This window comes from Gorilla gorilla, chromosome 1 (assembly GCF_029281585.2).
Source record: "Gorilla gorilla gorilla isolate KB3781 chromosome 1, NHGRI_mGorGor1-v2.1_pri, whole genome shotgun sequence".
Lineage (NCBI taxonomy): Eukaryota > Metazoa > Chordata > Mammalia > Primates > Hominidae > Gorilla > Gorilla gorilla.
The window spans coordinates 24,725,109-24,749,859 of record NC_073224.2 but is presented as its reverse complement, the minus strand read 5'-3'; the positions used below and the strand labels follow the sequence as shown (position 1 = coordinate 24,749,859).

The 24,751-nt window shown below is 45.4% G+C and overlaps 1 protein-coding gene across 1 annotated transcript in view; it reads left to right on the top strand.

Moving 5' to 3' along the window:
* NID1 (nidogen 1) overlaps positions 1-24,751 on the top strand; it is an 89,049-nt gene that overhangs the window by 57,556 nt on the left and 6,742 nt on the right. Inside the window, exons 13-15 of the mRNA XM_019032021.4 lie at positions 13,458-13,685; positions 16,272-16,444; positions 21,816-21,942. Coding sequence (XP_018887566.4) covers positions 13,458-13,685; positions 16,272-16,444; positions 21,816-21,942 — 528 coding nt within the window. The remainder of the gene's footprint in view (positions 1-13,457; positions 13,686-16,271; positions 16,445-21,815; positions 21,943-24,751) is intronic.

Here is a 24,751-nt window from a genome sequence, read left to right as displayed (position 1 = left end):
GGGGTGACAGAGCTAGACTCTTTCTCCAAAAAAATTTAAAAATAATAAACAAAGTGAAGCTTTCCCTCAACCCTGCATCCCTCTCTCACTGCCATCCCTTCCCCCTCCTTCCCTTTATAGTTTAACTCTTCATCAAGGTTGTCTGGAACTGCTGCCTCCACTTCCTCCTCTCTCATCTTCCATTTTTTTTCCTATCTTTATATTGTAAAAATAAAACAGATGCAAGCAATATGTACTTCAAGGAGTTACTCTAAGGTGAGCCTGGTTGTCACTACCACTCAGATCTTGAAGTAGAGCTTTACCAGCAGCCCCAGGAGCCCCACCTGCCCCAATCATAGCCTCCTCTCTCTCCTCAAAAGCAACCACTAACCTGGCATCTGTAGTTGTCTCTTCCTTGCATTTCTAATAGCTTTATCACACTTGAGTGCATTCCTAGTCATTGTAGGTTTGGTGCTGCTCATTTTTCTATCTATAGTTTTCTTCTCCATCCCTTTCCTTTCCTTGCATTTGGTCTGTTGAAGAGCCCATGCCTTTAGATCTGTAGTTTCCCACAGTCTGGATCTTGCTGATTGCACACTCATTGTACAGCACTACACACTCCTTTGTCCTCTAAATTGTCTGCAGATTGTCAGATGCTTGATCAGACTTAGGTTCAATCCTTTTGGCAAGACAATAGGTGGTGGTGTGATCTTTCATCGGGAGTGTATGTCTGCTTGTGATGTATGTCACTTTTTGTGATGTTAGGAGCTATTGATGATTACTGCCTAGACCCATTAATTTCTAGGGAGGGTCAACTGGTGATATTCTAATTTCATCATTACTTTCTCATTTATTCATTGGAATTCATGCTCATTATTACCTGGGTCCACTCATTTCTAATGGGGGGAGCAAAATGGTGATAGTCTAATTCTATTCACTGCAATGAAATAACAGCTAAAACTGTATTTGTAATTTGGAAGTAGAGAGGTAGCTTTATTCGATATATGGGTGGAAAGCAGAGGACAGTCAGTCTCCCAAGAGAAAAATAAAGCAAGTGAGTGACAAGGAGACAGGAGCTCTTAGTTCCTGACAGTTGTCTATTTCTGGTTCCAGTCCCTTTTTTGATTCACATGACATAACTATATTTTCATAATAAATTCTTCCTTTGGGTTTAGGTTAAGTCAGAGTGGTTCCTGTTACTTTAGTTAAAGACTTTGACAGTGAGGGCACTGTGCACTTTTATGATGATATTATTACTATTAGAAAGTGCAGGTTGGATAATTAGCTACTATGCTCTGTACAGAAGTTAGTTGATGTTTATGGATTTTTGTTCATTTTAAAATTCAGATAAGCTATGTTTTTGACCACTTTTCCTTTCTGATGTGTCTTCACTAAAGAATGCCTCCCTAAAATAATATGAATAGATATCTACTACATCAAACAGTAGTTTAAAAAAGTGAAATTTTTATCTAGTGGAAGGGGTAATACTAAAGTAATAATAGCTAACACTTATATAGCACATAATTTTTGCCCAGTATTGTTTTAAAAATAGCAAAATGTAAGGTAGATTAGAAGAAATCTTTTGAGTAAATGAAATTTTCTGTCAAAGTGTATGGCATATGAATCATTTTGCAATCAGAAAAAACAGTTGGTTCAAATATCTTGAGAGTAGTATCTTACAAAATTATGATTGTGTGCTATTTATGCTTTCCAAAAGCAGTTGTTTAGGTTCTTGTGTTTAGACTGCCAGTAAATATGCTTTCAGCAGAATAAAACACTCTTGCATCTTCAAAAAAAAAAAAAAAAGCATTACAATTTGCTTTTGAGATTTCCTGGCTCTCTCCCCATCCCCCGCCTATATCTGGGCCTTCTCTTACCTGGTCTCTGCTTACATTTTTTTGTTTGTTTGCTTTTGTTTTCTTGAGACGGTGTTACCCAGGCTGGAGTGCAGTGGTACGATCTCAGCTCACTGCAACCTCCACCACCCAGGTTCAAACAATTCTCCTGCCTCAGCCTCCCGAGTAGCTGTGACTCAGGCACACGCCACCATTCCCAGCTAATTTTGTATTTTTAGTAGAGATGGGGTTTCACCAAGTTGGCCAGGCTGGTCTCGAACTCCCAACCTCACTGATTTGCCCACCTCAGCCTCCCAAAGTGCTGGGATTACAGGCGTGAGCCACCGTGCCGGGCTCCATCCTGCTTAAGTTTGATCCCACTGTCAGCACTGTCTTCCCAGTGTGATGCCCTGACAGCCCGGTCAATTTCCTAGTGTCTAGCTCTTCCAGCCCCTTTAGTCTTTAACTTTTTTTTTTTTTTTTTGGAGACAGAGTCTCACTCTGTCGCCCAGGCTGGAGTGCAGTGGCGTGATCTCCGCTCACTGCAAGCTCCGCCTCCCGGGTTCACGCCATTCTCCTGCCTCAGCCTCCCGAGTAGCTGGGACTACAGGCGCCCACCACCACACCCGGCTAATTTTTTGTATTTTAGTAGAGACGGGGTTTCACCATGTTAGCCAGGATGGTCTCGATCTCCTGACCTCGTGATCCACTCGCCTTGGCCTCCCAAAGTGCTGGGATTATAGGCGTGAGCCACCACGCCCAGCTTAGTCTTTAACTTAAAGTAAGAAAAACCCTCCCAGTTTTGCTGCTGTTTTTACATTGGCCTGCAGTGCCTTCTAGAGCACCTGTTAGCGCTGGGGCTTGCCTGTTCCCACACTGTGAGATGCTCTGCCCCTTTCCTCTGCTGTCTGCCACACAAAGATGACAAGTTGGTGGTGTGTCCCTTCACCTTTCCTTATCACCCTGTTGCTTTGTAAATGCTACCCATGGGCTATGGATTTTGTTATCTAGTTAATCCATCTGGAACTGGACTCTAAAAAGTAAGCTCCTGCATTCTTCCAGAGTCTCTCATTCTCTCTCTAACCACTGCAGTCAGCTTCTTTCCCCACCACAACACCCAAACTGCTCTTGTAAAAGTCAGCAACAACCTTCCCTTTGTTAGATCTGAGGCCTCATTTCTTTTTCTTTTTTCCTTGTTTTTTTTTGTTTGTTTGTTTGTTTTTGAGACAGAGTCTCACTCTGTCATTCAGGCTGGAGTGAGGTGGCGCGATCTCTGCTCACTGCAACACTTGAACCTCCAGGGTTCAAGCGATTCTTGTGCCTGGGTCTCCTGAGTAGCTGGGATTACAGGTGTGTGCCACCACGCTTGGCTATTGTTGTTGTTTGGGACAGGATCTCACTCTGTTGCCCAGGCTGGAGTGCAGTGGCTCCATCTCAGCTCACTGCAGCCTCCACCTCCCGGGTTCAAGCAATCCTCCCACCTCAGCCTCCTGAGTGGCTGGGATTACAGGTGCTTGCCACCACGCCAGGCTAATTTTTGTATTTTTAGTAGAGACGGGGTTTCACCATATTTGCCAGGCTTGTCTCGAAATTCTGGCCTCATGTGATCTGCCCACCTCTGCCTCCCAAAGTTCTGGGATTACAGGCGTGAGCCATCGTGCCTGGCCTGAGGCCTCATTTCTTGATAGCACTTGGCACAGTTGGTCTCACCCTCCTTCCTGAAACACTTTCTTCATTTGGTATCCAGGACAACACACCTTGAGGTTTTCTGCATTTCTGGCTGGTGCACGTCACTGCTGGTATGATTAGCCCCATTGAATGCATGAAGATATGGGGGTTAGAGAGACTAGATAATTTGTCCAAGACATCCAACTAACTAGTAGCATAGCCAGGACCAATAGTTAAATATTTCTTAAGCATCTCTTGTGTGCCTGTCACTGTGTTTGACACATGAACAGTAAAATGTCTCCACCCTGGAGGAGTCTGCACTGTAACTGGGCAGGAAAAGGGAATACTTGAAATTAGTAGTGAATAACTACTAGTCATTCACCAGGAGTGACAACTACTAGTCATTCACCAGGAGTGACAACTACTACTCAGTCACTAGGAGTGACAACTACTACTCAGTCACTAGGAGTGACAACTACTACTCAGTCACTAGGAGTGACAACTACTACTTATTCACTAGGAGTGATAACTAGTGATAACTAGCAGCAGGAAGCAGAGATGCAGGTGGGCTAAAAAAAGCTGGGGAGAGTGAGAGAGGGAGGATTTGCACTCAGCCTTGAAGGACAGGTGAGATTTGAATAGGAGGCAGGGAGGAATAATGAGGGGGAGGGGCAGTCAGGCAAATGGGGGAGTTGAGGTTGAGGAGGGTCCAAACCAGGCCACCCAAAGGCTTGACAAGCTCCCGGTCTTGATGTCTGTGGCCACGTCTGACCGCCACCTCCTTCCTTTGTGACTCTCACATGGCCTCGTTTCCAAATCCGCGGAGTCATCGCTGAACCTGTGGTTCCTCCATCCCTTCTTTTTCTTGAAGTCCTCTCTAACCTAACCCCAGGAAGCACAAAGTCAACCGTCCTCACCAATACTTGGAATTTCTTGACTTCCTATCCGTCTGCAATCTCAGCCTGCAAAGCTCTTGTCTTAAGTCAGTTCAGCCACTGCACCTAGGCTGCTGTGGCTGGGTGTATTGAAGACACTGCAGATTTATCGTCATTTTTTGTTTGTTTGTTTGTTTGTTTGTTTGTTTTTAGACAAAGTCTCACTCTGTTGCTCAGACTGGAGTGCAGTGGTGCCATCTCGGCTCACTGCAACCTCCACCTCCCGGGTTCAAGCGATTCTCCTGCCTCAATCTCCCAAGTAGCTGGGATTACAGGCATGTGCCACTGCGCCCGGCTAATTTTTGTGTTTTTAGTAGATACGGGGTTTCACCATGTTAGCCAGGCTGGTCTCAAACTCCTTGCCTCAGGTGATCTGCCTGCCTCAGCTTCCCAGAGTGCTGGGATTTCAGGTGTGAGCCACCGCGCCCAGCCTGATTTATTGTCTTTAATGTCAGCCAAGCCCTTGACCAAGGCAGGTGTGGTGCTCTTCCTCTCTGTCCCATAGCAGCCTGTCCAGACCACAGCCAGCCGCTTCTCCCACTGTGCCACTGACCAGGGCCCTCATCTTTTGCACCAGCCTGTACAATCAAGGACTCTCCTATTTAGCCCTTGCAGGGCGCCTGGCTGATGACAGCTTTCACTAAATGCTTATAACACTAGTGAGTAAGTGCTTCACGTGTCCATGGGGCTCTTGACCTGAAGAGTATGATGACTACAGTGATTTTAAAAGCCCTGCAGTGCTAGAATTTTGGGAGAGGAAGGCAGCTGGGAGCCAAGAGCTGCTCCAGGAAACAGGTGTGATGAAACTCAACAATGCAGTTTCACACTGTGACAGAAGAGACTGCACACAGAGAAGGAGTGCGAGCTCTCGTCCATGCTGGTTTACGACCTCTCTGTTTTCCCTTCTTTGTTTGCCTTTTCCTAACTGCGAGTTCAGTGCCCCTCCCTGGCCATTCGTCTTCCTCTCTAGCCCTGTGAGAATGGGGGTAAATGTTGGGAAGGGACATGAAGAGAGTTCATAAGTAAAGAAAGCTGTCATCACCATTATTGCTGTTGCTATCACTATCATTAGTAGTGTTGTTCTTAGTAGCCCCTAGGAACATGAGGATGAAGACAATGTCAGATGGACATTGCCCCCTTGACTTGTAAATTCCCCTTCTTAGAAATTTGGCAGTCTTGCTTGGACTAACAAGTGTCTATTTGGCAGTGGATGAGATGGGGCTATAAGCCAGCAAAATCTCAAAGCCAGGCTGGGTGTGGTGGCTCAAGCCTGTAATCCCAGCACTTTGGGAGGCCGAGGCAGGTGAATCACGAGGTCAGGAGTTCGAGACCAGCCTGGCCAACATGGTGAAACCCCATCTACTAAAAATACAGAAAATTAGCTGGGCGCAGTGGCAGGCGCCTGTAATCCCAGCTACTTGGGAGGCTGAGGCAGGAGAATCACTTGAACCCAGGAGGCAGAGGTTGCAGTGAGCTGAGATTGCACCACTTCACTCCAGGCTGGGTGACAGTGATATTCTGTCTCAAAAAAAAAAAAAAAAAAAAAAAAAATCTCAAAGCCAGCAGAGACCAGGGACTGTTCACTGCACCCGAGTGACCTTGTCCAGAGATGTGTGTCCCGGACGTGCATGCTCAGAACCCGTGTAGGCCCTGGGAGTAGCTGCCCCTGTAGTGGGGCATGGACTCTGTGCAGGAAGATGCTGAATAAACAGCACCTTCCCAAACAAGTTCCATTCTGAGTAGCCCATGGGTTCTCCCGCGGTTGCATGTCATCTCTTCCCAGAGAGTCTTGACATCTATGAGCACCTCCCCTCTCTCCACTCTATTGAATATATGAGAGGCTACAATGGTCATTTATTTGAATGAACACAGAGAAACCAATTTAATCAAGCAAGGGAATGGAATGCAAATCCAAGGTCAAGAATGTACTTTCTTCTTAGTTCTCCTTCTTGTAAACCAAAAAGTATCTGAGACAGGTCTCAATCAATTTAACAATTTATTTTGCCCAAGTTAAGGACAGCCCTGTGACACAGCCTCAGGAGGTCCTGATGTCATATGCCCAAGGTGGTCAGGCTACAGCTTGGTTTTATAGATCTTAGGGAGACATAAGACATCAATCAATACAGGTAAGATATATGTTGGTTTGGTCCAGAAAGGTGGGACAACTGGGAGCCGAGTGTAGGAGGGAGAGCTTCCAGGTCATAGGCAGATTCAAAGATTTTCTGATTGTCAATTGGTTGAGTTATTATCTAAAAACCTGGAACCAATAGAAAGGAATGTCTGGGTTATGATAAGGGCTTGTGGAGACCAAGGTTTAATCATGCAAATGAAGCCTCCAGGTAGCCGGCTTCAGAAAGAACAGATTGTAGATGTTTCTTATCAGACTTAAAGAGTCTGTTCTGCCAGGTTTTGTTGTTGTTGTTGTTGTTTTAATTGAGCTAGTCTTGCTCTGTCGCCCAGGCTGGAGTGCAGTGGCGCAATCTCGGCTCACTGCAAACTCCGCCCCCGGGTTCAAGCAATTCTCATGCCTCAGCCTCCCGAGTAGCTGGGATTACAGATGCCCGTCACCACGCCCAGCTAATTTCTGTATTTTTAGTAGAGACAGGTTCTCACCATGTTGGCCAGGCTGGTCTCGAGCTCCTGACCTCAAGTGATCCACCCGCCTCAGCCTCCCAAAGTGCTGGGATTACAGGCAACAGCCACAGCGCCCGGCCTGTTCTTTCAGTCTTAAGGTCCATGTTGATGTTAATAGTAATGAGACACGGCCAACCCTCCCCTTCCTCTCATGGCCTGAAGTAGTTTCATAGGTTGACTTTGGAATGCCCTTGGCTGAGAGGAGGGGTCCATTCCGATGGTAGGGGGACTTGGAATTTTATTTTTGGTTTACACTCTGTTTCATTTTCCTCTCATTCTCTTTGTCCCCCCACCTTGAGAAAAGTCACCCCAGATTTCCTGCCATTCCTCAGATAAGTATCAGGTCTTGAATGCTTTCTTCCCTAGCAGCTCGAACTAGATGAGTAAGAAGACGCTTGTCTGAGTCATCAATGTATCAACCAGAAACAAGCTCAGGAAATGCGTCTTTAGCATCCCCACTACCCCCACCCCAAGTTTCCCATGGGGGCCTGGGACACTCAGCAGGGGGCTCTCCCTAGAGCCCCTGGGCTGCTCCCACTGTCTGCTGGCCCAGAAAGTCCACTGAGATCACAGCTTTTTATAAACACACTTGAGATTCTATTTCCTGAGTACAGTTGAGGTTCCCCCTCCTTTTTACAAGTTCAAGATACAGTACTTCAAAGTTCCACTGTAAATTCTAGATCCCTTGAGATTTTGTATGCTGACCAAATACTTTGTTAACACAACTCTGTCGGCCACGTAAAGTGGAACAACCCTTACTGCCTGAAAAGTTTTGTTTGGTTGACAGCACACAGGATACCAGTCTTGTTTTCTAACTGGAAAAGCACCACCACATGCAGATGTGATTGGTAGGAAAATGGGTCTGTGGATGCACAGGTAATTTTGGTGAATGTGCTAAGGTAATGTGTGTACATCGTTGTTATCGTAACAGGTTCAATGTGAGGGAGCCGTCTAAGCACTGGCAATGTGGACGCCAGATGCCAGACCAGAAGGGCGGGGCTAGACCAGAAACCCAGAGACCTAGGTTCTCGTTAGAACTGAGCCACCAACCAGTGCTGTGGCCTGCAGGAGTCTCTGAGCCACCAACCAGTGCTGTGGCCTGAAGGAGTCTCTGAGCCACCAACCAGTGCTGTGGCCTGAAGGAGTCTCAACTTCTCTAAGTTTCAGTTTTCTCATTTGGTGTAAAAACTGCAGTTGCTTATCACATAGGATTGCAATGAGAATCAAATGAAATATATATGTGAATGGAAACAGCTTATATGAAAACTCTAAAACCCTATGCCAACGTAAAATTTTGTGGAAGTAAACACATTTTACATTCAAGAGTGAACAAAACCAGATGTTTTTTTTTTTTTGAGACGGAGTTTTGCTCTTGTCGCCCAGGCTGGAGTGCAATGGCACAATCTCGGCTCACTGCAACCTCTGCCTCCTGGGTTCAAATGATTCTCCAGCCTCAGCCTCCTGAGTAGCTGGGATTACAGGCACCCACCACCACACCCAGCTAATTTTTGTACTTTTAGTACAGACGGGGTTTCTCCATGTTGGCCAGGCTGGTCTCAAACTCCTGACCTCAGGTGATCCACCCACCTCAGCCTCCCAAAGTGCTGGGATTACAGGCGTGAACCAACGTGCCCAGCCAGACATTTTAATTCTAACCAGATGGCTTGCTTGTATCTTTGTTTGGTGCTTCCTACTTCAAATGTTTTGTTTTGTTTTTTATATTAATTAGCCTCTGGGACAAAAGAAAAGCATGCATGGTTTTCTTTTGCTGGGTTCAACAAATACTTTTCTGGCATGCTAACTGCTTCTCACCAAGGGAGCAACCACGTTAAGCAAGCCAACATGAGAACTGGCAACACAGACAAAGGTACTTCAAATATTCACTGGCAACACACTTGTGGAATGTCACTGTGTCTGCTTTGCGAGGATCCAGTTGCAAATGAACATCTGGGTACAGAGCTCGAAATGTCTCTGTGTGCCTTGTCTCGTCACCTCCCACTGACTCCTCAAACAGTCCTATGAGATCTGTTATTACTGCCATCCCTGTTCCACTGCTGCAGGAGGCACAGCTTAATCTGTATCATTGACATGTGCAAGGTGACACCGGAAGTAATGGAACTGAGGCCAGGCGTGGTGGCTCATACCTGTAATCCCAGCACTTTGGGAGGCCGAGGTGGGTGGATCACCTGAGGTCAGGAGTTCGAGACCAGCCTGGCCAACATAGTGAAACCCTGTCTCTACCAAAAAAATTCAAAATTAGCCAGACATGGTGGTGGGCACCTGTAGTCTCAGCTACTCAGGAGGCTGAGACAGGAGAATTGCTTGAACCCAGGAGGCAGAGGTTGCAGTGAGCTGAGATCAGGCCACTTCACTCCAGCCTGTGCAAGACAGAGTGAGACTCTAATTTAAAAACAAAACAAAACAAAAGTAATGGAACTGAGAGTCAAAAACATTCCCAGGTGCAAAATTCTGAGAAATATATAATATTCTAGTCTATGTGATTACAGTATATTTTTTATTATTAATTAACATTTTAGTATATATTAATTAATGTACACATATGTAAACATATATACAAATAAGTACATATTTCCCCTTAACATAACTGGTAGTGCCTAGAGCAGGGGTTGGCAACTACAGTCCCCATAGGCCAAATCTGGCCCACTGTTTGTTTTTGTAAATGAAGTTTTATTGGGAAAGCCACACTCATTCATTGAGGTATGAAACATGATTCCTTTCATGCTACAACCACAGAGTTGCGTAGTCTAACAGAGACCTCATGGCCCACAAAGCCGAAAATATTTATTCTTCCTCTTAATAGGAGAAGTCAGTTGAGCCCTACCCTAGACCTATTCAACCACAATCTTCTACTCATCAAAAAAAAAGCACAGAGGAGGCCAGGCATGGTGGCTCATGCCTATAGTCCCAGCACTTTGGGAGGCTGAGGCGGGCGGATCACCTGAAGTCAGGAGTTCAAGACCAGCCTGACCAACATGGTGAAACCCCATTTCTACTAAAAATACAAAATTAGCCAGGCATGGTGGCAAGCATCTGTAATCCCAGCTACTCGGGAGGCTGAGGTAGGAGAATCGCTTGAACCCGGGAGGCAGAGTTTGCAGTGAGCCGAGATCGCGCCACTGCATTCCAGCCCAGGCAGCAAGAGCAAAATTCTATCTCAAAAAAAAAGCACAGAAGTCTGAGACAGGAAGATGACTTGAGTCCAGGAGTTGGAGGCCAGCCTGGGCAACGTAGCAAGACCCTGCCACTTAAAAAAATACATGAAGTGGCCAGGCTTGGTGGCTCACACCTGTAATCCCAGCACTTTGGGAGGTCAAGATGGATGGAACACTTGAGCTCAGTAGTTCGAGACCAGTCTGGGCAACCTAGTGAGACACCATCTCTACTAAAAATACAAAAAATTAGCCAAGTGTGGTGACACATGCCTGTAGTTCCACCTACTCATGAGGCTTAGGTGGGAGGGTTGCTTGAGCTGGGAGGTTAAGGTTGCAGTGAACTGAGATTGCACCACTGCACTCCAGCCTGGGTGACAGAGTGAAATCCTGTCTTAAAAAAAAAAAATACACGGAGTGAAAATGGACAGAATTAAAAAGAGAAATACAAATTATATATTTTTTTAAAAAGCACCTGGGCATTCCTTGGCTCTCCATGCCTTGTGGACGATCTCTTCTGTGTAGCTGCTGTCTCCTGGACTCCTCTGTCAAGGCAGCCACTCACTGAATTGCAAATGTGTGTTCAGCTGTTGGCTTCCCTCCAGACTGTGAGCTCCCTGACGGCAGGCGCTATGGGTTATTCCTGTGTGCATCCCCCAGCACAGTCAAGTAGGTACTTCTTGGTTTTTTGGGTTTTCGTTTTGTTTTTTGGGGGACAGGGTCTTGCTCTGTCACCCAGGCTGGAGTGTAGTGGCCTGAACATGGCTCACTGCAGCCTCAAACTCCTGGGCTCTAGAGATCCTCCTGCCCCACCCTCCCAGGTAGCTGGGACCACAGGTGCATGCCACCACACCCAGCTAAGTTTTTTATTTTTTGTAGATATAGGTCTTGCTGTGTTGCCCAGTTCTTGAACTCCTGGACTCAAGTGATCCTCCCTCCTTGGCCTCCCAAAGTGCTGGAATTACAGGTGTGAGCCACTGTGCCTGGCCGAGTAGATGCTTCTTGACTAAATGTTAAGGAGATTTTTTCCAGAGAGATAAACAAGGAATAGCTCCTTAGAGTCAGTGAGATACAGGTATGGTGTGGGCAAGCCCAGATCACCCTGAGAGCTCACAGAGGGGATTGGACTCAGCCCTGGGGAGCTGAACAGACTTCCTGAAGGGAGTTAAGTGCCTAAGCTGATTTCTGAAGGATTAACCAGACAGGGAGAAGGAGAGTCACAAAAAGAATAGCACGTGGAAAGGCCTGGGAGGGAGAGGCAACAAGACATGGATGAAGTATAGCTCTTAGCAGACAGTGACATGGAGAATGGGTACCTCCTGCCAGTGTCTGGACATTGCTTTGTGTGGTCGATGCTGCAGAGGCTACAACTCTGGACTGGTGACTGAACTCTAACCAGTGTGGAATCCACTACGGCTTGGAAGTTGTTTATTAGCAATTCCACAGCTTTAGAAGTACAGCTGTCCCTCAGTATCCACGGGGCATTGGTTCCTGAAGATACCAATCCACAGGTACTCAAGTCCCTGATATAAAATGGTGTAGTATTTGCATATAACCTATGCACACCCTCCCATGTACTTTAAATCATCTCTAGATCACTTATAATACCTAGTACAATGTGAATGCCATGTAAGAAGTTGTTGTATTGTTTAGGAAATGATGACAAAAAAGAAATCTGTTCATGTTCAGTACAAACACAACTATCCTTTTTATTTTTCCAAATATTTTCAATCTGTAGTTGGTTGAATCCACAAATGTGGAACCCGTGGATATGGAGTGTTCACTGTATTTCCCTGTCTTAAGATCTGAGTTGTACAGTTTAGAGGTCAATTTCCATGCCAAAAAGCAGGACATAAATAAAGGAAAACACACAAATGTTGGTAAACGCACTTGGTGGTATCTGGTGCCTGAAATCTTTGGCCTTGACTTGTCGGTTATCAAGAAGCTTGAGATGCTAGCATGGCCAACATTGGTGAAACCCCATCTCTACTAAAAATATAAAAATCAGCCAGATGTGGAGGCGCTTGCCTGTAATCCCAGCTATGCGGGAGCCTAGGGCAGGAGAATCGCTTGAACCTGGGAGGCATAGGTTGCAGTGAGTCGAGATCATGCCACTGCACTCCAGCCTGGGCAACAGAGCGAGACTCTGTCGCAAAAAAAAAAAAAAAAAAAAAAAAAAAAAAAAAGAAGCTTGAGATGATAAAAATGACACATTTAGAAAAAACAAATTTTCTTAAAATAAAACCCAGTGATGTTCATCAATGGATAAGCAAAATATGATCTGTCCCTACAATGCAATATTATTCAGCCATGAATATGAAGCAGGTTCTAATACATGCTACAACTTGGATAAAGCTTGAGAACATTCTGCTAAGTGAAAGATGCCAGACACAAATGTCACATGTTGTATGATTCTGTGTATACGAAATATCCAGGATAGGTAAGTCTGCAGAGACAGACTGCAGATTGATGGTTGCCAGGGGCTGGGAAGAAGGGCGAAATGGGGATCAACTGCTTAATGCATATGGGCTTTCTTTTGGGGTGATGAAAATGTTTCAGAAATAGGTAGAGTTTGGTGGTTACTTAGCATGGTGAATACACTAAATACCATTGAATTGTTTACTTAAAAATGGTTCACTCGGCAGGGCGCAGTGGCTCATGCCTGTAATGCCAGCACTTTGGGAGGCTGAGGCAGGCGGATCACCTAAGGCCAGGAATTCGAGACCAGCCTGGCCAACATGGTGAAACCCTGTCTCTACTAAAAATACAAAATTACCTGGGCTTGGTGGCGGGTGCCTGTAATCCCAGCTACTCAGGAGGCTGAGGCAGGAGAATCACTTGAACCCGAGAGGCAGAGGTTGCAGTGAGCCGAGATCATGCCATTATTGCACTCCAGCCTGGGCAACAGGAGCGAAACGCCATCGCAAAAAAGCAAAAAAAGGTTCACTTTATGTTCTATCAATTTGCTTCAATTCTTTTTGCCTCAATTTTTTAAAAGTGTTTTAAAAGGAACTACCTAGGAGTAAAAAGGAGATGTAAATATCATTTTCTTGACAGTTAAACCTATTCAATAATAATGATGTTTCTGCATTTTGAATAACTGATGAAACAAAACCCAGTGACACACAGGCAGCCCTCGTGGTTCTGAGCGAGCTGCGGGGACTCCTGCAGCCCCGCCAGGGAGCACTGACGGATGACGCACCTGACAGCTTTCTTGTTGCCTGTTTCTCTGATAGAGGTGGAGAAAACCCGGTGCCAGCACGAGCGAGAACACATTCTCGGGGCAGCGGGGGCGGCAGACCCACAGCGACCCATTCCTCCGGGGCTGTTCGTTCCTGAGTGCGATGCGCACGGGCACTACGCGCCCACCCAGTGCCACGGCAGCACCGGCTACTGCTGGTGCGTGGATCGCGACGGCCGCGAGGTGGAGGGCACCAGGACCAGGCCCGGGATGACGCCCCCGTGTAAGTGGGTGCAGGCCGTGCTTGGGCGTGTGCCTGAGAAGGACCTCGGGGGACCGGAATTGCTGAACACGCTCTTTGCTCTCCTGCTGGCCCTAAAGCTTGAACTGTTCCACTGGCTCCAGCCCCACCCGCTCCTGCTGCACCCCTCTTCCCTCTCACTTACCCCGCTCCTCCCCATGCTTCCTCTCCTCCTCACCCTCTCTGTTCTCTTACCCTCTTCTTTCTCTTTCCCCACCCAACACACACACGTGTAGGGTGTAAATACCCAGTGGGGCCTGCCACAGCAGTACCCGTAATGGTAGCAGAGCGGCTGTGTGTGCTCCAGGCCTCCCAGAAGAACTCTCTGCCAAGGGAGGCGTGGAGGTGGAATGTTCCTGCACTGGGACATGGCAGGGATGGTGGGGACCAACCTGAACCCTTCCCCAGGGCTCTGTGTCCTAGGCAGTAGGACCTGTTCAGACCCTTGCAACCCTTGCCTCCTTCAGTCGTGCCCTAGGGCCTTTAGTTACTTGGGTTGATTTTCCAATCCAAGGAGCAAACAGCCACAAAGCTTTCTGCATGAGCTGGCTCTAAGACCATCACCGGAGGCAGTGGAAAGCTGCTGTCCTGGGGGCCAGGGGCCCTGTGTGAGGCCCACCCTGGTGGCTGTGTGACTCTGGACAGACACCTTCCCCAGCCTCAGTGTCCCCAGTCTCAACCTAAACATGAGGCAAAATAACCCCGAGAGTGATTCCCAGCTCTAAAATTCTGCTTCTGTTGCAAATGTAGAAATTGGTTGTTGTCACAAATTACCAAAAGCAAATATAATGAATCTTTGAATCTCCACTCACAATTTAGCTAATAATCATTGATTGATATCCTATCAAATATTTCCCCAAAGCTGCTAAGAAACAGTAAAACAATTACTCAGAAACTTCACTCGTTCACACAGCCAACATTCACTGAGGGGCCAGTGCTGTGGTGGGTGCTAGGATACCCAGAGGAAAGTCACGGTGCTGGGCCCCCAAGAAGTGGAAAGGACGGCGAATAGACAGGAACAGTGTAGGGAGATGAGCTTTAGGAGAAGCAGACAGCGACCAGGGAGCCGAGGCGGAATCCTGGCTTGCGTGGGGCGGTGGGCTCATGGGTGAGGCTTTCCAGAAGCAACACCATGTGAGCCACGTTTCTAAGCCTGTGTATTGGTCATGAGGGCAACGAGGAGCCTGGGATGGGTTTGGAGCAGGCGCCCATGTGAAGCAGGGTTTAGTTTTAGAATATCACTGGCCTGGTGGGGTAGAAGCTGAGAAGCAGGCTTGACAGTCCCTGGCGGGGGTAGGTGAAGGCTGTTGCACTACTTATGATGAATCCAGGTGAGAAACGGATGGATTTCAGAGATATGAAAGAGGTTGACCAGATTGGTTTGTGTCACCGATTGGGTGTAATAGGCAAGATAGACAAGAGAAAGTGACCTTGGGGACAACCTTGTCCAGCTCTCACTGTAGAGAACAGGAGACCAGGCCCTGGAAGATGCATGCCCTGTGCACACAGCGAGTGAGTGGTGGGGCCAGGACAGGGCTCAGGTCTCCAGACACCCGATCAGCCCTCTTAGCCCTCCTTGCTTTGCAGCACAGTTGTGTGTCCCTCCTGGGACATTGTCTTATCAAGTGAATCAAGGAGCCGGGCGAGGGGTTGAGGTCAGGAGATAGGAAGGCAAGCCTGATTCTGAGGGAAAAGGAGCCCCTGGCCATGATTTTGTTCTTGGAAGCCCATAAACGTCATGTTCTTGCTTGTCAGGCCCCAGGCTCTCCCATCCCTGTGGCACTGGGACAGAGTGCACTGTATGGGGCAACTCATTCTGATAGGCTCCTCCAGCATGGAAAAGCTCAATAGTTTGCACTAGAACCTGGCTCCCTGTGGGCAGGGAGTTCAGGGATGCTGTTTTCGCTGTTGTGCTACCGCTGGTGCTGCTGGTGCTGCTCTTATTTGGTTCCTTCCTCTGGCACCAGTGCCTAAAGCAGAGCATGGGTAGCCAAAGCTTTTCTATTAAGAGGGAGGCCGGCCGGGCACAGTGGCTCACACCTGTAATCCCAGCACTTTGGGAGACCTAGGTGGGCAGACCACTTGAGGTCAGGAGTTCGAGACCAGCCTGGCCAACATGGTGAAACCCCATCTCTGCTAAAAATACAAAAATTAACTGGGTATGGTGGTGCATGCCTGTAATCCCAGCTACTCAGGAGGCTGAGGCACAAGAATCGCTTGAACCAGGCAGGCAGAGGTTGCAGTGAGCCAAGATCACACCATTGCACTCTGGCCTGGGTGACAGAGCAAGACTCCATCTCAAAAAAAAGAGGGAGGCCAAGCCATTTTTTTTCACGTGACTTTTAATGCTGTGTATTACCTTCTTCATCAGTGCCCTTTGATTGACTGAGGGCTTTCTAATTCTGGTGCTTTCAGCTATAAAATGGGCATTGTGTGGCTGTGGCAGTTTGTGGTGCCATGAAGGTGATGTGACCTGATGTGTGGGTGTGTGTATGTGTGTGTGTGTGTGTGCATCTGTGTGTTCCTGGTGCACACGAGCCTCCCTCACTGACCCCTTCTGCCATGCAGGTCTGAGTACAGTGGCTCCCCCGATTCACCAAGGACCCGCGGTGCCTACCGCCGTGATCCCCTTGCCTCCCGGGACCCATTTACTCTTTGCCCAGACTGGGAAGATTGAGCGCCTGCCCCTGGAGGGAAATACCATGAGGAAGACAGAAGCAAAGGCATTCCTTCATGTCCCGGTGAGTGCTGGCTGATTATACCTGGTGACAGCTCCTGCTTCAGTGACCTGGAGAAACAAGCAGGACGAGATCAGACCAGAACCCCAGGCTCAACCCCTGGAACCATGGGTGCTCATTCCATGTAGCCCTGGGTGACCATCTCTAGATGGGGCCACTCTATTGCTGAGCTGCTCGTGATCTTTCCATTCCCCTGCCAAATTCATAGTGATTCATCTTTCAGCAGCTGCTCAATTTAAGAGCCTCATATCTGCTCTGATGTAGCAACAAGCATTGGAGTTTTTAGAGGCTTTCAAAGCTTCAGAGATGCATTTTGTGATTTAGGGACTTCTTTTCCCATTAGATAGAGGTTGGGCAATTCAGAAAAGCCATTTGGTTTTATCTGATCCTGACCCCTGCCAAGAAACCAAACCTGAGACCTGCAGGCTTCCACTACAAGGCTGAGTCAGAATTGCTGGAGCAGTGGGAGGGGCTGTAAGTGTCCCATGAGGAGTGAAGGAGAGGGGAGGGTCTGAGATCATTGGCTCTTGTAAAAGAAAGTCTGGCAGAAAGCCCTATCATTCCTCACTGGAGGCACAAAGTCTACTTGAAGATTCTTGGTAAAGATGCTACTTGGGCCATCTTGCCTGCCACAGGCCCAGCCTCCAGCTTTTCTTCTCTTCCTCCTTTCTCTACCCATTGTGTTTTCTTCTTTTTCTATTTACTCTTCCTGAATTGATCTCCACTTCATAGATGCCACACACAGCCACATCCCTTCTTTGGGACCAGGGAGGAAACATCAGCAAAAAAGTATCCAAAATAAAAATACTTTTCAAAAGCCTCTTGCAAAGAAGTCTTTATGAGATTCATGTCCTTTTCCTGCACAAAGCCCTCAAATGGGTTCCCTCTTCACTCAGAATAAAATCCAGTCCTTTGCATGGCCCTCAAAGCCCTATAGGATCTGGCCTCTTGCTCCCTCTCCCACCCTGTTCCCTACCACTCTCACCTCACTTACCAACTTCAACCCTCTGGCCCTCTGGCTGGTCCTTGAACACACCAGGCACATTTCTGTCTCAGGGCCTTTGCACTTGCAGTTCCCCCTGCCTGACAATTGCACAGTTCACTGCCTCACTTCATGCAAATTTCTGCCAAAACATCATCTCTCAGAGAGGCCTGTCCTGATCCCCCTGTCCAGACAGCAGCCACCACTGCTCTCTAGCTCTTTATGCTGCTTTGTATTTCATCAGCACTCTTGGCACTATGTGATGCATTAAATACCCATATTTGTGTTGTGTGTCTGACATGTATCTTCCTATTAAAATATCAGCACCACAAGACAGGAACTGTTCATTTGTTTCATGGAGGTATTGGTTTCATGTGGTATTTCTAGACCCAAAACTGCTTGGCATATAGGAAGCACTCAAAAAAAAGTTGCTGAACAAATGCATGCATGATCATTGTATTCATCTATTGCCTTGCTGAAAATGTAAACCTTGAAGATCATCTGTGTCATTTCCATCTCCAGCACATGCTCTCAGGTAATAGGAATGGGTTAAATTCCCTGTGAAAGACATTCTTTCCCAAGACCAAGGGGAGAGGCTAAATGTCATGTGAGGCAATAAAAAGCAGATAATTTACAGCCTGGGCAACATGGAGAAACCCCATCTCTACTAAAAATACAAAAATTATCTGTGCATGGTGGTGCATGCCTGTAATCCCAGCTACTTGGGAGGCTGAGGCACAAGAATTGCTTGAACCTGGGAGGCAGAGGTTGCAGTGAGCTGAGATCCTGGGCGACAGAACGAGACTCTTGTCTCAAAAAAAAAAAAAAAAAAAAAGCAGATAATTTAAGTGGGCTGGGTGGTGGAAGGGGGAATGCTGAAACAATGGGATAAACATTCACCATCTTTTAAAAACCTGTTGAAAGTGGTATTAAGTATATAAACAATGTTATGCAACTATCACCTCCATTCATCTCCAGAACTTTTTCATCATCCCAAACTGAAGCTATTAAACAATACCTCCCCATTCTCCCTCCACCCATGTCCTAGCCCCTGGCAGCCACCATTCTACTTACTGCCCTTATACTTTTGACTTTTCTAGGTACCTCCTAGAAGCAGAATCATACAGTATTTGTCATTCGTGTCTGGCATATTTCACTTAGCATAATGTCCTCAGGTTCATCCACATTGTAGCATGTGTCATAATTTCCTTCTTTCTTAAGGCTGAAATCCCATTGTATGGATCTGCCATATTTTGTTTATTTATTCATCTATCAGCAGTTGCTTCCACCTTCTGGCTTTTGCAAATAATGCTGCTATGAACATGGGTGTACAAATATCTGTTCGAGTCCCTGCTTTAACTTCTTTTCGATACATATACCAAAGTGGAATTGCTGGATCATACAGTAATTCTATATTTAATTTTTTGAGGAACAACCATACTGTTTTCCATAGTGGTTGTACCATTTTACCTACTCACCAGCAGAGCACAGGGGTTTAAACTCCTCCATATCCTTACCAAAACTTGTTGGCTGTTTTTGTTTTTTAATGATAGCCATTGTAACGGGTGTGTAGTGGTTTTGATTTGCATTTTCCAAATGATTTATAACATTGAACATCTTTTCACGTACTTATTGGCCGCTTGTATATCTTCTTTGGAGAAATGTCTACTTAAATCCTTTTGCCTATTTTTTGATCGGTTCTTTTGTTGTTGTTGAGTTGTGGTAATTCTTTATATATTCTGGATATTAACTCTTTAAAAGATACATAATTCGCAATATTTTCTCCCATTCCATGGGTTGTCTTTTCACTCTCTTGATTGTGTCCTATGATGCACAGAAATTTTTAATTTTGATGTAGTCCAATTTACCTTTTTTTTCTTTTGTTGCCTGTGCTTTTGGTATCATATCCAAGAAATTGTCGCCAAATCCAAAGTCATGAGGCTTTCTCCCTGGTTTTCTTCTAAGAGTTTGATAAGTTTGCTCTTACATTTAGGTCTTTGATTCATTTGAGTTAATTTTTGTATGTGGCATGAGGTAAGGGTCACTGTCCTTTTTGACTTGACCCCTTGAGGAGGAAGTATGTGCTCATCCTCCTGACTTTCCCAGTAAAAGATCATCCTGGTCCACCACTTCCTTGGTCCTGAGACCCTCCCTCCTGAGACCTTCCCTGGCTTCGTAATGCCTAGTACTGTGTCCACGACCAAGCACCCACTCCCAGGGTTTCTTGTAACTGAACAATTCAGTGTTTCAATAGTTTCCAGGCTATTGGCAGAATCTAACCTCACCACATGCTGAGATCATACAGCCCGGCAGCTTCTTCCTGAGCCTCTCATGGGCAGCATCTAAAGAAAGGAACTCCTCACTGTCTGATCAAGGGAAAAGTTTGTGCTTCTGTTTTGTTTTTAAGTTTTTATTTTGAAGTAATCAGAGCCACAGGAAGTTGGAAAGGTATACAGAGAAGTCCTGTGTACCTTTCACCTGGTTTCTCCCAATGGCTAAATTTTACATAAGTATGAATTCCTATAGTTTTAAAATATTTTAATTTGCAAAAGATCTCGACAAGGCTTTGCCAAATCAACCTATGGGCATATGGCTTGTTTTGAGGTAGTTGCTTTAGATAAGTTAAGTAACTCAGTGTTCTTTCTAGGTTGGAGTTTTGTCTAAATATCACCACAGTTCGTCATACATAATGAGCACCTAATAAATACTCATTAATGAGTTACTGGCAGGTAATTGATTTGCCTCTTCTGAGGAGAGGCTGGCTTACTCAGAGCTAACTCTCAGTGGCTTTTCAAACCGAACAATAGCCCAGTAGATTTTCATGAAACTCAAATCACATGTAAAACATTACTCAACTTTGCTTCCTCTGGTCCTTTTCTGTCTCACTTTTGTAAGAACTAATGTGTGGAAAAGGACTCTGGGCGTGTTTGCTGAAGGAAATGTTTTCTTTCCTTAAAGCCATGGAGGGCCAGAGAAGTTGATGAGCATGTTTGCTGAAGGAAATGTTCTCTTTCCTTAATACCACGGAAGGCCAGAGAAGTTGATAGGCATGGGATGCTGTGAAGGAGGTACCCACAGTTGAGGCCTGAGCATTTGGTTGTGATGGTTTAAGAGAGTGAATATCTTAAAAGTGCACAGCGTTGTCTGGGCGCACTGGCTTACGTCTGTAATCTCAGGACTTTGGGAGGCCCAGGCGGCTGGATCAGTTGAGCTCAGGAGTTCGAGACCAGCCTGGGCAACATAGTGAGACCCTGTCTCTACAAAAAATAGAAAAATTAACTAGGTGTGCTGGCACATGTCTGTAGTCCCAGCTACAATTTAAATGTAAATTGTTTACATTTAACTTTATTTATCCCTTCATTTATTTGGGTCTTTTAGAGTTTCATGCTGCAATGTTTTATAGTATTCATTGTGGAATCCTGCATATTTAAAAATGTTTATCCTTATATATTTTCTGGTTTTTTTTGATGCTGTCACAATTATTAAGGTTTATTTTCTATATTTTGCTAGTATATAGAAAAATAATTTTATGTTGACTTTGTATCTTGCACCCTTGCTAGATTCACTTTTGATTATAGCAGTTTTATAGACTCCCCATGACTTTCTACATAAATAACCATATTATCTTAGAATAGAGTAATTTTACTTCTTCAATATGTATGCCTTTTATTTTTTTCTTTATCACCTTCAAGTAGGCAAAGATTTCTTAGTATTCAAAAAGCATTAGCCATAAAGGGAAAAAATAATAAATTAGACTTACTAAACATCAAAAACTTTTGCTCTTCCAAACACTATTAAGAAAATGAAAGAGCAAACTACATACTGAGAAGAGGTAATGGGTGGGTGCAGTGGCTGGTGCTGGTAGTCCCAGCACTTTGGGAGGCTGAGTCAGATGGCTTGCTTGAGCCAGGAGTTTAAGACCAGAGTGGGCAAGACAATGAGACCCTGTTGCCACAAAAAATTTTAAGAAATGAGCTAGGCATGGTGGCACATGCCTGTAGTCCCAGCTACTTGAGAGTCTGAGGGCGAGGATCACTTGAGTTCAGGAGGTTGAGGCTGCAGTGAGCAGTAATCACGCCACTACACTCCAGCCTGGGCAACAGAGACCGTGTCTCAAAAAATACATATTTATGCAGATATATATATATATATATACACACACACACACACACAAATTCCTACACATATAGATGTGCATATATATGTATATGACAGGAGTTTTTTCTGAAATATACGAACAACTCCTACAACTCAATAATAAAAATTTTTAAATGAACAAAACACTTGACACTTCATTACAAAAGATATCCAAATGCCTGTAGGCACGCAAAAAGATCCTCACTATCAGATGCTTGTAGACGGACCATTCTAACCACTGGTCTTCACATCCAGGCTAAAGTCATCATTGGACTGGCCTTTGACTGCGTGGACAAGATGGTTTACTGGACGGACATCACTGAGCCTTCCATTGGGAGAGCTAGTCTACATGGTGGAGAGCCAACCACCATCATTAGACAAGGTAAGTAAGCAAATATCATTTTTCCTTTTTGGTTTTGCTTCTAGCAGCCAAAGTGGCCATGTATGCCAGAGAAGAACAGCAAATGAAGCCAAACTTTCACAAACATTTCTCAGTCTTTTGTTGCATTACTACGATAAAGTTTGTGAAGTTTAGGCACGTTCTACTTTTTTTTTTTCTTTTTTCTTTGAGACAGAGTCTCACTCTGTCACCCAGGCTGGAGTGCAGTGGCGCGATCTTGGCGCACTGCAAGCTCTGCCTCCCGGGTTCACGCCATTCTCCTGCCTCAGCCTCCCGAGTAGCTGGGACTAAAGGCGCCCGCCACCATGCCTGGCTAATTTTCTGTATTTTTTTTTCAGTAGAGACGGGGTTTCACCGTGTTAGCCAGAATGGTCTCTATATCCTGACCTCATGATCCACCCGCCTCGGCCTCCCAAAGTGCTGGGATTACAGGTGTGAGCCACGGCGCCCGGCAGGCACAATCTACTTTTCAGTGTTCAACCTCAATTCCTCAATTGAGGAAATTCCTCATTAAGGATGCCAATTTCAACCAACGACTCTGTGCATTGTTTTTCATGCCTACCTTCAACAAATCAAGACTATTTTACATGGGTATGATTTATCTAGTTCAAAGACCATTACAACAAAAATCCAAAGGCCTCTAAAAATTCCACTGTGCTGAAATGGTCAAGTATTACATGTTGCTTAATTCAGTGACTCATCAACTGACTTGGGAGTATTTTTGCTCCTATGGCATTGTCATGCTGATGATATTTGTTCTGTGGAGTCACCTTGCGTTCTCTGCAAAATATTCACATCAAAGATACATCTTTAAAACAAAGCAGCCTCATTTTGTATTTCTTTTTACTTGGCACTGAATGTAGTTTTTTCTATTTTCAATGGAATGTTTCCCTCACAATTGATATTCTAGAAGATTTCCTGTGCCTGTGGAACAACTCCCGAAGCATTTTTTCCCTTCTTTGTTGCCTTCAGTAAAGATGATGCAGCAGGAATGAAGCTGAGGTTGAATTAACTATGTCTGGCTTTGGACATCGACCCTGAACCCTTTTCTGGAAGCCAACAGGCTATTTAAATCATGTCTTCCAGTTTTCATGCTTTGGTTTAGTGAAAAACAGTTTGAAAATGCCTATCTCCGTGTGTTAAAAATGTTATTGTTATTATCTATGATTTCATTTTAAAACCCAGTGGAAGAGGGGAATAGGTCATTGTTTGCTATTTCCTGTTGCTTTTGGAGCTCATAACCATCCAAGAATGCTGTAAGCACAGTAAGAAGCATTCCAAGCAAAAGCCTAGTTACTGTGAAAACACAGAATTAAACCAAAATGTGATCTTTGTAGAAGAAAGATCACTGGGAATAATTTTCTTTTTTTTTTTTTTTAAGAGAGAAAGAAGCTTCCAGTTATCTCCTTAGCGTGGTACAGGTTGGTGCTTCCCTAGTGAGTGAGAGTGACAGTTAGGTATCATTTTCTTTTCTTCCTTATTTCATAACAGCCTGGATCCCAGGCTTTTCTTTCTTTCCTGGAGTTACAGTCCCAACCAAGTATCTCTAAAAAGTATCGTATCTTTGAGGTAAGCAGTAAGGAATACTTCTTCCTCGGACTGCATATTGAAGGATAAGATTTTCCAGAACTTTCCCTTGGAAGAGTAGCTCATAAAGAAGTATTTTGAGTTGAGGGAGAGGGGAGTTGGTTGCTCTTGGGTTTGAGATCGGGACCAAGGCTGGTTCTAAGGAGACGATATGCATGGAGCTCGTGGAGCTTCCTCCAGGTGCCTCGCAAAGATACTCTCACAGAGCAGCCTGTATTCTCTGTTTTATTTGCATATATCTGAGTGGCTCTTGTCTCTCACACAGGATGTGCTCATTCCAAATATACTCCAGAATGACTTATTCTGGTTCTATCTGAAAGCCAGAAGGGACCTTTGGAGGTCAGTCTCACTGTCCCTGTTTATCTAGGGACATGGGAAATATTTTAATATTTTATAAATCTCTACTTTGGGTTTAGATAATAAAGACCTTGTTCAAGTGGGGTTTCTCATTCTCAATAAACTTCCTCTGGTGGGCTTTCTTTCTGGGGGCTCTGATGTGTCCAGCATCCAAGGTCACCATCATATTAGGGCTCTGGCGAAGGCTAATGCAAAGGGGGCTGAGGGTCTGCATTGCTTGTATATTGACAAAAGAACACAGTATTGGAGCCAGGTGTGGTGGCTCATGCCTGTAATCCCAACACTTTGGGAGGCCAAGGCGGGGGATCACTTGAGGTCAGGAGTTTGAGACCAGCCTGGCCAACATGGTGAAACCCTGTCTCTACTAAAATACAAAAATTAGCCGGGCATGGTAGTACACACCTGTAATCCCAGCTACTCGGGAGGCTGAGGCAGAAGAATCATTTGAACTCAGGAGGTGGAGGTTTGCAGTGAGCCGAGATGGCAGCACTACACTCCAGCCTGAGCAACAGAATGAGACCCTGTCAAAAAACAAACAAACAAACAAAAAAACCACAGTATTGGAATGGTTGCCTCATACCCCAGATCCCTCAGGTAGGGTAGCCTCTTCTCCTTCCTGCTTATACTCCAGTCATACTAAATGACCTTCATTCCTTTAATCAGTAGAAGGGAAAGAGTCCTAAGTGATATCAATAAAACACAAATTGTTATTATTAATTTTTAAAAACTATATAATAAAACACCAATGCAATCTTCAGCTTCCAGTAAAGTTAGATGGGTGCTAAGGGTTTGCAGTGAAGGTTCATGTTACCCAGTGGCAACTCCTGGCTTGAAAATCAGTTGCTAT